Source organism: Heptranchias perlo, chromosome 9 (genome assembly GCF_035084215.1).
Source record: "Heptranchias perlo isolate sHepPer1 chromosome 9, sHepPer1.hap1, whole genome shotgun sequence".
NCBI classification, from domain to species: Eukaryota; Metazoa; Chordata; class Chondrichthyes; order Hexanchiformes; family Hexanchidae; genus Heptranchias; species Heptranchias perlo.
In genome coordinates, this window is record NC_090333.1 from 80,256,352 (window position 1) to 80,271,250 (window position 14,899).

Consider the following 14,899-nt stretch of genomic DNA (forward strand, 5'->3'; position numbering starts at 1 on the left):
TGATTCTCATTGTCCATCTCTCCCATGGGAGGAAGGGAGAGATTCCAACATTGTCCATCTCCTCACATGTCAGATACGCTGCAAGTTCAGTGATGACATAAAGATAACTGTATTTAAATTTCTATCTACCGGCAAGGAGAATGCATGGACATCTTATAACTGTGTGACGAGGGGAGAGTGGGATTGGGTGGTGGAGTGAGGAGCAGGAGGGAAGGGGGGCCTGGACTGTGCTAAGTGTGGTCAGCCAATGCTGATATACTAATGGGGGCCCCAAAACACTGATGTCAATGTGAAAGGCTGATGTTCGGCATGTACATTGCTCGATTGGCCATTCTCCAGTAAATGCAAGTGCGGACATGTGAGGGCCAGTGGACTGTGAGGGGCAGGGGAGAGAAGAGGGGTCTTTGTGACCGAGATCAATGCTTCCTTCACCTGGTGTCTGCACACATACAAAGAACAGCTGGACAGTAACGGCAACCCTGGTTGTTAACCCCCTTGGCTCAGGGACACTGAGTGCTTCTCTAGCTGGGACCGGCTAATACTTGAACCCACCCTGGTCGGCGTGGGAATGGTCAGGCTCCACCCCGGAGATCTGGGACTGGGGCCCGGCGTCATTTACCTGTTCGTACTTCTCCAGCTCGGTGTGGTAGATCTGCCGGATCTGGGTGAGCTTGGCCCTGTAGTCCGAATGCTCGGCCGAGTTGTCAGTCCCTGCCCCTCCAGTGGTGGCTGCGGCAGCTGCGGCCGCCGCTGAGGCTGACCCGCCGCCTTTCTCCGGCCCCGCCACGCCCTCCGCCAGCAGCATGTTGTCCAGTCGCAAGAGCTGTGGGTCCGGGGGCTCCTCTTCCTGCGCCCCTCGGATACTCAACACTGCAAGAGAAGAGGAAGCTCATTAGAACACGATGGCCAGCATCAAAGCTCGGCCACACATCATACCTGGTGCAGGAGAGGCAGCCCGTGGGGCTTTCGCTCGAGAGAGAGAGAGAAAGGAAAAATGGCCAACACTAGTACTCCATCAACACTTTGAAATGACTGAGGGTGAAATCGAAGAGACAGATTGAGGGATTTTTAATAGACTTTAGTAATTTTACAATCCCGAGCTCCCGGCAGGGAGCTACACTTACAAGGAGCATGTGTCGGAAATCTGGGACGCAATCGTAGCCCTGAATTTCTGATGCAGACTCCCTGCTAGGTTGGCTCCCCACTGGGAGAGCAGCCTCGCACAGAATTACCCCGAACACATCCAATCACTGTGGAGCAGCGAGCAGGTACACCGTCAAAAGAGCAGAGTACCAGTCACAGGAGGTCATGCCCAAAATGTATATCGCTCATCTTATAAGGCATCTTAGTGCAGAGAACAGCAGTGACCCCTCGTGACAGAGGACTGAGCTATGAGGAAAGACCTTTCAACTTTCAAAAGGAGACGTCTTCAAAAAGGAAGTCAACATCTGGAACACAACTTCAAAATTAAAGTATGACAGTTAGACAAAAAGGTACAGGCAAACCTCGGACTGAGGTCAGGAAACACCACGAGTGACCGATACATGGATAGGCTACAGAAGTGGAGGGAAACACTGCGAGTGACCGATACATGGATAGGCTAGGGTAATGGGGGACACACTGCGAGTGACCATTACATGGATAGGCTAGGGTAGTGGGGGACACACTGCGAGTGACCATTACATTGATAGGCTAGGGTAATGGGGGACACACTGCGAGTGACCATTACATTGATAGGCTAGGGTAATGGGGGACACACTGCGAGTGACCATTACATTGATAGGCTAGGGTAGTGGGGGAAGCACTGCGACTGACCATTACATTGATAGGCTCGGGTAGTGGGGGAAGCACTGCGACTGACCATTACATTGATAGGCTCGGGTAGTGGAGGGAAACACTGCGACTGACCATTACATTGATAGGCTAGGGTAGTGGGGGAAGCACTGCGACTGACCATTACATTGATAGGCTAGGGTAGTGGAGGGAAACACTGCGACTGACCATTACATTGATAGGCTAGGGTAGTGGGGGACACACTGCGAGTGACCGATACATGGATAGGCTAGGGTAGTGGGGGGAAACACTGCGAGTGACCGATACATGGATAGGCTAGGGTAGTGGGGGAAACACTGCGAGTGACCGATACATTGATAGGCTAGGGTAGTGGGGGACACACTGCGAGTGACCATTACATTGATAGGCTAGGGTAGTGGGGGAAACACTGCGAGTGACCGATACATTGATAGGCTAGGGTAGTGGGGGACACACTGCGAGTGACCATTACATTGATAGGCTCGGGTAGTGGGGGACACACTGCGAGTGACCATTACATTGATAGGCTAGGGTAGTGGGGGACACACTGCGAGTGACCATTACATTGATAGGCTAGGGTAGTGGGGGAAACACTGCGAGTGACCGATACATTGATAGGCTAGGGTAGTGGGGGACACACTGCGAGTGACCGATACATTGATAGGCTAGGGTAGTGGGGGACACACTGCGAGTGACCATTACATTGATAGGCTAGGGTAGTGGGGGAAACACTGCGAGTGACCGATACATTGATAGGCTAGGGTAGTGGGGTTCACACTGCGAGTGACCGATACATTGATAGGCTAGGGTAGTGGGGGACACACTGCGAGTGACCGATACATTGATAGGCTAGGGTAGTGGGGGACACACTGCGAGTGACCGATACATTGATAGGCTCGGGTAGTGGGGGACACACTGCGAGTGACCATTACATTGATAGGCTAGGGTAGTGGGGGACACACTGCGAGTGACCATTACATTGATAGGCTAGGGTAGTGAGGGACACACTGCGAGTGACCATTACATTGATAGGCTAGGGTAGTGGGGGACACACTGCGAGTGACCATTACATTGATAGGCTAGGGTAGTGGGGGAAACACTGCGAGTGACCGATACATTGATAGGCTAGGGTAGTGGGGGACACACTGCGAGTGACCGATACATTGATAGGCTAGGGTAGTGGGGGACACACTGCGAGTGACCGATACATTGATAGGCTCGGGTAGTGGGGGACACACTGCGAGTGACCATTACATTGATAGGCTAGGGTAGTGGGGGACACACTGCGAGTGACCATTACATTGATAGGCTAGGGTAGTGGGGGACACACTGCGAGTGACCGATACATTGATAGGCTAGGGTAGTGGGGGACACACTGCGAGTGACCATTACATGGATGGGCTAGGGTAGTGGGGGACACACTGCGAGTGACCATTACATGGATAGGCTAGGGTAGTGGGGGACACACTGCGAGTGACCGATACATGGATAGGCTAGGGTAGTGGGGGACACACTGCGAGTGACCGATACATGGATAGGCTAGGGTAGTGGGGGACACACTGCGAGTGACCATTACATGGATAGGCTAGGGTAGTGGGGGACACACTGCGAGTGACCGATACATGGATAGGCTAGGGTAGTGGGGGACACACTGCGAGTGACCGATACATGGATAGGCTAGGGTAGTGGGGGACACACTGCGAGTGACCGATACATGGATAGGCTAGGGTAGTGGGGGACACACTGCGAGTGACCATTACATGGATAGGCTAGGGTAGTGGAGGGAAACACTGCAAGCATTGGAAACGGATGACTGGGAGGTGGTTGGGTCTTTGTGCATGGATGACCACAGATTGGTCAAATGGTCATCCCCAGCTGCGAGCTATCTTGTCATAGTGTGAGTTTTGCTTTCTCTGACTGTGTACAAAGAGGGCACTGCATACAAAGAGGGCACTGCGTACAGAGGGGGCATTGTGTGCAGAAAGAGCATTGTGTACAGAGAGAGCATTGTGTACAGAGAGGGCACGGTGTACAAAGAGGGCACTGTGTACAGAGGGGTCATTGTGTACAGAGGGGTCATTGTGTACAGAGAGGGCACTGTGTAAAGAGAGGGCACTGTGTACAAAGAGGGCACTGTGTACAGAGAGGGCTCTGTGTACAGAGGGGTCACTATGTACAGAGATGGCACAGTGTACAGAGGGGTCATTGTGTACAGAGATGGCACAGTGTACAGAGGGGTCATTGTGTACAGAGAGGGCTCTGTGTACAGAGGGGTCACTATGTACAGAGATGGCACAGTGTACATAGTCAGCACTGTGTACAGAGGGGATGATGTCTACAGAGGGGGGGCACTGTGTATAGATGGGATGATGTATACAGAGGGGACACTGTGTACAGAGGAGATGATGTGTACAGAGGGGATGATGTGTACAGAGGGGACACTGTGTACAGAGGGGATGATGTGTACAGAGGGGCTGATGTGTACAGAGGGGACACTGTGTACAGAGGGGATGATGTGTACAGAGGGGATGATGTGTACAGAGGGGATGATGTGTACAGAGGGGATGATGCGTACAGAGGGGATGATGCGTACAGAGAGGACACTGTGTACAGAGAGGACACTGTGTACAGAGGAGATGATGTGTACAGAGGGGATGATGTGTACAGAGGGGATGATGTGTACAGAGAGGACACTGTGTACAGAGGGGATGATGTGTACAGAGAGGACACTGTGTACAGAGGGGATGATGTGTACAGAGAGGACACTGTATACAGAGGGGATGATATTTACAGAGAGGACACTGTGTACAGGGGTAATGATATGTACAGAGGACACTGTGTACAGAGGGGATGATGTGTACAGAGAGGACACTGTGTACAGAGGGGATGATGTGTACAGAGGGGATGATGTGTACAGAGAGGACACTGTGTACAGAGGGGATGATGTGTACAGAGGGGCTGATGTGTACAGAGAGGACACTGTGTACAGAGGAGATGATGCGTACAGAGAGGGCATCGGTTAACAATGTGAATTGGGTTTTTGTAAAGTACGGCCCACCATCGCACAGCAATATGATCAGCCCATCTAACCTCTCGGGCAGTGCCAATTCCAGACACTGTTTCTCAGTCCAGTTTAATGAAAGATGCAGCTGAATAAAACCTGTTTGCAATGAGCCTGTGACGAGGGAGGTAGAACATTTGGTGCCATGGGGACTATAGAAATGAACCAGTCCCAGGAGCCTCTCCGCTCTCCCCACCCCCTTCACACAGGCAGCACTGCCCCTTTACGTTCCCTACTTGGTGTGGTGCTATTAATAGACCAATGGCAACACCCACCTGATCTATCGAATAGCTGAGAAAGTGAGGGAATGCTATCAGATGCTCTTTTCATTACTGGCGGGATCTCGATGAGGTTTTATTTTGTGGGCTCCTGTTATCTCCACAGTGATGAGTGCGTTCAGCTAATAATGGGAAGGTTACAGATATGTCTCGGCCCCTTGGGAGTGGAAGCTTCCTCTGTTCATTACCACAGGCCTGTCACCAGTCTCACCGCCTCAGCCAGCATCGGACCTCATCGGCAACCAATGGGTCTCAGTGGGGCACTGCCACCCAGGATGAGGTGGAGGGAGATAACAGTGCCCATCCAGCAAATTTACGGCGGTGGAGTGAGAGCAGCTCCAGAGGAAATTCCGGGCCCTAGCTCGCCTCTGATATTCAAACCTTTCCCCGCTGCAAACAGGCTGCTTGCTGCCTCATCAGTGCCCTTAATAACCCTCAAAACTTCAACTGGGTCACCTCAGAGTAGCCACAAATGAAAGGGTCATAAGTTTCCGGGACCTGATGAAATGTATCCCAGGACGTTATGGGAGGTTAGGGAGGAAATTGCGGGTCCCCTAGCAGAGATATTTGAATCATCCACCGCTACAGGTGAGGTGCCTGAAGATTGGAGGGTAGCAAATGTTGTGCCTTTGTTTAAGAAGGGCGGCAGGGAAAAGCCTGGGAACTACAGACCAGTGAGCCTGACATCTGTAGTGGGTAAGTTGTTAGAGGGTATTCTGAGGGACAGAATCTACAGGCATTTGGAGAGGCAGGGACTAATTAGGAACAGTCAGCATGGTTTTGTGAGAGGAAAATCATGTCTCACGAGGAAAATCATGTCTCACGAATTTGATTGAGTTTTTTGAAGGGGTAACCAAGAAGATAGATGAGGGCTGTGCAGTAGACGTGGTCTACATGGACTTCAGCAAAGCATTTGACAAGGTACCGCATGGTAGGTTGTTACATAAGGTTAAATCTCATGGGATCCAAGGTGAGGTAGCCAATTGGATACAAAATTGGCTTGACGACAGAAGACAGAGGGTGGTTGTCGAGGGTTGTTTTTCAAACTGGATGCCTGTGTCCAGCGGTGTGCCTCAGGGATCGGTGCTGGGTCCGCTGTTATTTGTTATTTATATTAATGATTTGGATGAGAATTTAGGAGGCATGGTTAGTAAGTTTGCAGATGACACCAAGATTGGTGGCATTGTGGACAGTGAAGAAGGTTATCTAGGATTGCAACGGGATCTTGATAAATTGGGCCAGTGGGCCGATGAATGGCAGATGGAGTTTAATTTAGATAAATGTGAGGTGATGCATTTTGGTAGATCGAATCGGGCCAGGACCTACTCCGTTAATGGTAGGGCGTTGGGGAGAGTTATAGAACAAAGAGATCTAGGAGTACAGATTCATAGCTCCTTGAAAGTGGAGTCACAGGTGGATAGGGTGGTGAAGAAGGCATTCAGCATGCTTGGTTTCATTGGTCAGAACATTGAATGCAGGAGTTGGGATGTCTTGTTGAAGTTGTACAGGGCATTGGTGAGGCCACACTTGGAGTACTGTGTACAGTTCTGGTCACCCTATTATAGAAAGGATATTATTAAACTAGAAAGAGTGCAGAAAAGATTTACTAGGATGCTACCGGGACTTGATGGTTTGACTTACAGGGAGAGGTTAGACAGACTGGGACTTTATTCCCTGGAGAGTAGGAGGTTAAGGGGTGATCTTATAGAAGTCTATAAAATAATGAGGGGCATAGATAAGGTCGATAGTCAAAATCTTTTCCCAAAGGTAGGGGAGTCTATAACGAGGGGGCACAGATTTAAGGTGAGAGGGGAGAGATACAAAAGGATCCAGAGGGGCAATTTTTTCACTCAAAGGGTGGTGAGTGTCTGGAACGAGCTGCCAGAGGCAGTAGTAGAGGCGGGTACAATTTTGTCTTTTAAAAAGCATTTGGACAGTTACATGGGGAAGATGGGTATCGAGGGATATGGGCCAAGTGCAGGCAATTGGGACTAGCGTAGTGGTATAAACTGGGCGACATGGACATGTTGGGCCGAAGGGCCTGTTTCCATGTTGTAACTTCTATGATTCTATGATTCTATGATTCTATATCGGGCCATAAAATGAAGTGCCTGCCCCAGAATCGTCTTTGCTGCTCCCCTCTCAAGGGCCATATCCTTGTGACTGGATGCCTACAGGTTGTTCCAGTGACGAGTTCTGCCCGGTGTTGATGGAGCCTCTGATTTCCATCATTCACTGCATCTCAATTAAGAGATTACACTCAAGGCGGTCGATCGATGGATCACAAGCGATTAAAACACAGCAACAACAGCAACTTTCATTTATATAGCATCTTTAACCTAGTAAAATGTCCCAAGGTGCCCCACAGGAGCATTATCAAATGAAATTTGACACCGAGCCACATAAGGAGATATTAGGACAGGTGATCAAAAGCTTGGTCAAAGAGGTAGGTTTTAAGGAGTGTCTTGAAGGAGGAGAGAGAGGTGGAGAGGCGGAGAGATTTAGGGAGGGAATTCCAGAGCTTAAGACCTAGGCAGCTGAAGGTACAGCTGCCAATGGTGGGGCAATTAAAATCGGCGATGCGCAAGAGGTCAGGATTGGAGGAGCGCAGAGATCTCGGAGGGTTGTAGGGCTGGAGGAGGTTACAGAGATAGGAATGCACGAGTCCATGGAGCGATTTGAAAACAAGGATGAAACTTTTAAAATCGAGGTGTTGCCGGACAGGGACCCAATGTAGGTCAGCACATAATATCCGCAGTACTGAGGGAGTGCTGCACTGTCTGAGGTGTTGGCCTTTGGATGAAACCAAGGCCCAGTCGACCTGTTCAGGGGGGTGTTAAAGTGTTAGCCTTGGCTCAGTGAATAACACTCTTGCCTCTGAGTCAGAAACTTGTAGTTTCAAGCTCCATTCTGGAGACTTAAGCACAAAATTCAGGCTGACAATCCAGTACAGTAGTGAGGGAGTGCTGCACTATCAAAGGTGCCGTCTTTTGGATGAGATCTTAAACCAAGGCCCTGTCTGCCCTCTCAGGTAGACATAAAGATCCCAAGGCAATATCTGAAGAAGAGCATGGGCGTTCTCCCCAGTGTCCTGGACAAGAGTAATCCCTACGTTACAACAGTGATTACTCTTCAAAAATTACTTCGCTGGCTGTGAAGTGCTTTGGGACATCCTGAGGACATGGACAGTGCTATAGAACTACAAGCCCTTTTTACTTTCCTTAACGATTCCATGGACAACAAGTGTCCAGGTCCACAATTATCCTCCAACCAACACTACCGAAAACCTGTCACTCATTGCATTGTTGCTGTTGGTGAACAACAGCTGCTTCTATTTGCCGACAAAGCACTTTGGAGTAATTGGTCCAGGATGAAGCAATTCTCCAAGTGACCAGGCATTATATAAATGCAGGTCTTTCTTTTCCTTTTGCACCATTGGTACCAATGCAATCCGTAGCCCAGCATGCTTCAGAGACTTCAGAAGAGACAAAGAAACATAAACAACACACAATTGAATAAAGACAAAAATGGCATTGAGGGAGAGCGATGGATTTCAATTACTGGCCATTGCTTCCTGGCCAGGAGTGTCTCTTTCATGTTTTGCGTGTGTGTCTTCACGTCCGTACTGAAGGACAAATCTAAAAACACTAGAGTAAAAGAAAAACAAGGTTTCTGTTCACCACTGTGCATAATTAAGAGAACAAAACCCACAGAGCTAAATGAGGCTTGACATTTATGGAATATAATGGTATCCGAGGGGAATTCAGAGGGATCCGCATGCTTTTTAATCACCAGGACATGATACCAACAGATATCGCTGGCACTAAGTATGCCACAGAAACCCGCTGTTAGCTATTTAACAGAGAAAGAAGTTACATTTATTTTTCAGTAGTATGTGTCAGGAATCTGTATTCAGAATTTTGGAGTTGAACAAATTGGCACTCAAATAATTGCATGTTTTTTTCCATTTAAAGGGCCATTGTCACCGCGTTGCCGAAACATTCCAATCCCCTACCTCTTTGGACAGTGGAGCACCCTTTTTTATTGGAAATCAGTTGCCCTGCAATTGCACTAGCTTTACCAAAGAAAGAAAGATAGAAGTTGAAATGACTTTATGCAATGTATGGTGTGCATCACATACAGTAGAGAAACAGGAGTTGGATGCTTCACATCCAATGAAGTACTTTTGAAGTGTAGTCACTGTTGTTATGTAGGGAATGCAGCAGCCAGTTTGCGCACATCAAGATCCCACAAACAGCAATGAGATAAATGACCAATTTAATAGGTTTAATGCTGTTGGTTGAGAGATAAATATTGGCCAAGGCACCAGGGAGAACTCCCCTGCTCTTCTTCAAATTAGTGTCATGGGATCTTTTACATCCACTTGAGAGGGCAGAGGGGGCCTTGGTTTAATATCTCACCTGAAAGGCAGCACCTCAGACAGTGCAGCACTCCCTCAGTATTGCACTGGAGCGGCAGCCTGGATTAAGTCACTAGAGTGGGGCTTGAACCCATGACCTTCTGACTCAGAGGCAAGAGGGCGAGCCACAGGAAGACGTCCTCTGGGTGCAAAGTCCAGCAAAATTGTAATTGCATTCTTTACAAACGAGGATGTGTAAACTGCACCCCCTCCTCCCACTGGACCCTGATTACTCAGGCCTATTTTTGTTCAGACTTTTTACTCGCTGGTTATCATCCGCTGAGTTCTTGCCTCATTGCTGGATTAAGTAAATCAGAATCAAACACTTGAGATATCTGCAAATTAGTGGGAATGTGGATTTAAACTTTATATGTAGCCCACCAGATCCATGAGACAAATAGCTTGGACACCCCTGGACCAGCAGGTATACAATATACACATTGATCAACCGTGATGTTGCAAGAAGAGAAGACCAAGTGTAGTTTTCAAGTGAAGCACATTAGGGGGTGGGGGATATTTGGACCAAGGCACACAGACATGATTCAGCCCCCATTTTAAAGTTGTACGTTCTGCCCTTATTTTACACCAAATTTTATTTTTTAGATGATGATTTCTAGCTAAATAACCAAACCTGCAGCAATTTGGGAAGCAGAGAAGTAGAGTTGGTTGGAGCTCGGGAGTTGATGAAGAGGAGCGGGGAGATGCAAAGCCAAGGTTCTACAGCGCCACCACTGGCAGAGGATGTCATTACAGCGTGACAAGTTTAATTGTAGACATAGGAACTTATAATGGGGAATGTTGACAAAAGTGTGACAACTGGAAGTGGGGCTTTGTAGATGGAAGAGCATGCACATGTAAGATTTTTAATGTATTATATAGAGGTGTTAATACATTTCATAATAAAATTATAAAATAAGACATGTCTGTGTACATTTCCTGTCCATCGTACTTTTAAAAAATATCCATCATACTCTCCAGATGCAAATTTGTGTCCCACTTTCACCTGATTGGATCATATTTCATATTCAGCAATCAGCAACAAATCACAAGCAGCAGGCAGTGCACCAATTAGCAAGTAAAGAGCAGGAGTGGAAATGACCAATTTTGAAGATCAAAACAAACCCCACAAATCAAAAATTATCTGTCAGCGAAAGCTTCCAATTAAAGAAAGTAGAAAGTGAACCAACTAAATCACTCCACGTATTCTGGAAAATGTTTTCAATGCCACTTTTTCCTTCAGCCATCTGGCTACGCACAAGATTTAACAAAAAATACAATTTGTAACACAACCAACTTACCCACAAAAGTGCCCAATTCCTGTTTCAAACGTGATGGTTAAGTTTTGCCCGAGGTTGCCAACTCTGGTTGGACGGATTCCAGGACATTTCATCACATGACCTCCTGCCTCCAACCGCCCCACCCCCACACCCCCGCCATTGGACACCCGACGTGTCCATCCAAGGTACCCCGCCTTCCCACGGCCAATTAGAGGGCGAACAGACTCTTCAGTACCCGATTGGATGATTCTTGACTGTCAACCAAACAGCCCTTTCCTCCCCATCTTCAATATTTTTACAACTAATAAATGAAAGTGTTCAAAGAAAATGAAAAAAACATACAATTTACTTATTGCCCCTATGATTTTTCTCCTGGGTTGCTCGCAGCAGTGTCCAGGAGATTAATCTTCAATTCCTGGAGACTCCAGGCCAATCCTGGAGGGTTGGCAAGCCTACCCTAGGCCCAAAGTTCAGTCAGGGGCCTGGAGCTTGAAGTTGGTTCAGAGGCTGCTGTCTCTGCTTCGGTTGCAGCCGCTTTCTGGCCGCCTTACCTGCCGCTGAGCAACACCAGTGTGAGGTCTGCCATATTTTTGGTAAACCCGTCCCACCTGCCTGCTGCTGCCCCACTCCCAGTCCCCGCCCAACCAAATCCTTCCTGGACTGGCCAGGTTACAGGAGACTATGACTGGGAGTGCAGTTTAAGTATTCGGTCACAGTAAATTCCTGGTGAGGAGATACTGCAAGTTACGTGACAAAACACTCCTACTGTTATAAAGCAGCACATGCTCTGATTCACTGTGAGCAATGCCACAGGATTTCTGCATACTATGTATATACATATACACACACACATACAGATATACATATATAAATATATATACACATGCACATACAGAAATACAGATATAAATATATATACATGTACATGTACATACACATATATACACACACATACAAATATACACATATAAATCTGCACACATATATAAATATATATACACATACATATATACAAGCACAGATACATATACATAAATATATATATATATACACGTATATCCATCCATACATACACATATATAGAAATATAGATATATATATATACACACACATACAAATATACACATATAAATCTACACACATATATAAATATATATACACATACATATATACAAGCATAGATACATATACATAAATATATATATATATATACATGTATACACACGTATATCCATCCATACATACACATATATAGAAATATAGATATATATATATATATACACACACACACATACACATGCTGGATCCCAACTGAGGGCCAGGATGTGGGAGCCCCTGATTTAGGGACTCTGGGTCCCGGGCCTAGCCCACCCCTTGTGGGCAGCAGCTCCACCCCCACCAGTCTGGACAGGAAGCTTTACCCCACAGCCAGGCAGTTGTGGCGGGAGAGTGCCAAATGGCTTCCGATTGTTGGCCTCAGTGTCTTTATTCACTGAGTCACAAAGAGGTTTTACCGAAAGTAACAGAGCAGGAATCTTTCTATGAACTGACATTTAGGTTTCTGGAACTGAGAGAGACCACCTGCTTATTATGGGTTTTATCTGATTTCTTCGGCAATCGCAACCTTCCGTTTTGAATACACATCATCTTATGTTACATTAAACCAACCAGGCAAGTTTCCATTAGTTACTGCATCCTAATTAGACGATAATGGCATCCCTTCATGACCTTTGATATTCCTGAGTGAGACCTCTGACCTTTGCAGTGCCCTTAAGCCAGTCCTATCAGCAGCCTTCTGTCAACATTCATTTCTTTTGATGAGACCAAATAAACATTTAGTTAGCGGAATGACCAGTTTAGGGAGACGAATCGGGAAGGGGACTCCAGGATAGGAAGGGCAAAAGCTTTCCCTTCTCTCTTGAGGCGCTCAGCCCGATGACCCCTTTGACCTGGATATGTTTACCTTAAGCAACGAAGCATTAGTCGGTGATTTTAAACATAAACAAATGACACGGGGAGGTCGAGGCTGGTTCAGTCACTTTATTTGACTTGTTTAAGTTTCATTAAAGAGATAGTGGGTCGGAGGCTGTTGAGCTAAATGCAAATAGTGGCCAAACTGTGACAGATATACAGACACGTTCCACCCTCTCATCTAGAATGCCACACACCTAGAACCTGTAGATCCAGATCCAAAACCTAGCCTACTTCGACTTCCGTCTCCCAGCCCATGGTAAGTTGACGTTGCCGTAGGAAGATTTTTCGGGGCCTGAGACTCTAAAGTACGGTTGCCAACTCTGGAAGGACGTATTCCTGGAGGTTTCATCACATGACCTCCCGCCTTCAACAGCCCTGCCCCATCGAAAAACCTTATTTCCCCCATCTCTAATATTTTTAGAACTAATAAACAGAAGCGATCAAAGAAATTTTTTTAAAAACAGCATTTTTTTAATGCCCCTGTGATTTTACTCCTGGGTTTTTGCTCATACCAGAGTCCAGGAGATTAGTCTTTAATTCCTGGAGACTCCAGGACAATCCTGAAGGGTTGGCAACCCGACTCTGAAATCGCACAGAGAGCAAGATTTTTAATTCTACATCTATTTCTCCTGACAATGAGGTGTTTTAAATTAAAAGAATGCCCACAGGGAGCCTCAGAAATAGGCAGAAGGGAAACGGAAACTGAGCCAGTTTGGGAAACATCAGGAGAGGTGCCAGAAGGCTTGGTTGAAGTGATGGGTCTCAAATTGGTTTTTGGAAGTGGAGAGACGGAGGGGTTTAGCGAGGGAGGTTCCAAAGTGTAGGGTCAAAGGGGCTGAAGGGTTTGCCACCAGTGTTGGGACAAGTGGGGCGGGTGAGGGGGGGGGAAAGAAGGTCAGAGTAAGGAACAGAGTATTAAGAAGAGATTTAAGGCCAGAGGAGATTGCAGAGTGGGGCAAGGCCATGCATGGGGGAACATAGGAACAGGAGTAGGCCATTCAGCCCCTCGAGCCCACTCCGCCATTTGATAAGATCATGGCTGATCTGTGATCTAACTCCATATACCTGCCTTTGGCCCATATCCCTTAATGCCTTTGGTTGCCAAAAAGCTATCTATCTCAGATTTAAAATTAACAATTGAGCTAGTATCAATTGCCGTTTGCGGAAGAGAGTTCCAAACTTCTACCACCCTTTGTGTGTAGAAATGTTTTCTAATCTCGCTCCCGAAAGGTCTGGCTCTAATTTTTAGACTGTGCCCCCTACTCCTAGAATCCCCAACCAGCGGAAATAGTTTCTCTCTATCCACCCTATCCGTTCCCCTTAATAGCTTATAAACTTCGATCAGATCACCCCTTAACCTTCAAAACTCCAGAGAATACAACCCCAATTTGTGTAATCGCTCCTCGTAACTTAACCCTTGAAGTCCGGGTATCATTCCAGTAAACCTACGCTGCACTCCCTCCAAGGCCAATATGTCCTTCCGAAGGTGCGGTGCCCAGAACTGCTCACAGTACTCCAGGTGCGGTCTAACCAGGGTTTTGTATAGCTGCAGCATAACTTCTGCCCCCTTGTACTCTAGTCCTCCAGATATAAAGGCCAGCATTCCATTAGCCTTATTGATTATTTTCTGCACCTGTTCATGACACTTCAATGATCTATGTACCTGAACCCCTAAGTCCCTTTGGTCATCCACTGTTTTTATCTTTTTACCATTTAGAAAGTACCCTGTTCTGTCCTTTTTTGATCCAAAGTGGATGACCTCACATTTGTCTACATTGAATTCCATTTGCCACAGTTTTGCCCATTCACCTCATCTATCAATATCGCTTTGTAATTTTATGTTTTCATCTACACTGCTTAAAATGCCCCCAATCTTTGTGTCATTGGCAAACTTAGATATGAGACTTTCTAGGCCTTCATCGAAGTCGTTAATAAATATTGTGAATAATTGAGGCCCCAAGACAGATCCCTGCGGGACACCACTAGTCACATCCTGCCAATGTGAGTATTTACCCATTATCCCTACTCTCTGTCGCCTTTCGCTCAGCCAACTTCCTAACCAAGTCCGTACTTCTCC

At 47.0% G+C, this 14,899-nt stretch overlaps 1 protein-coding gene across 1 annotated transcript in view; it reads right to left on the reverse strand.

Annotated features, from left to right (window-relative positions):
* LOC137325560 (pre-B-cell leukemia transcription factor 1-like) overlaps positions 1-14,899 on the reverse strand; it is a 678,362-nt gene that overhangs the window by 214,539 nt on the left and 448,924 nt on the right. Inside the window, exon 3 of the mRNA XM_067990804.1 lies at positions 620-870. Within this exon, the coding sequence (XP_067846905.1) occupies positions 620-870 (251 nt within the window). The remainder of the gene's footprint in view (positions 1-619; positions 871-14,899) is intronic.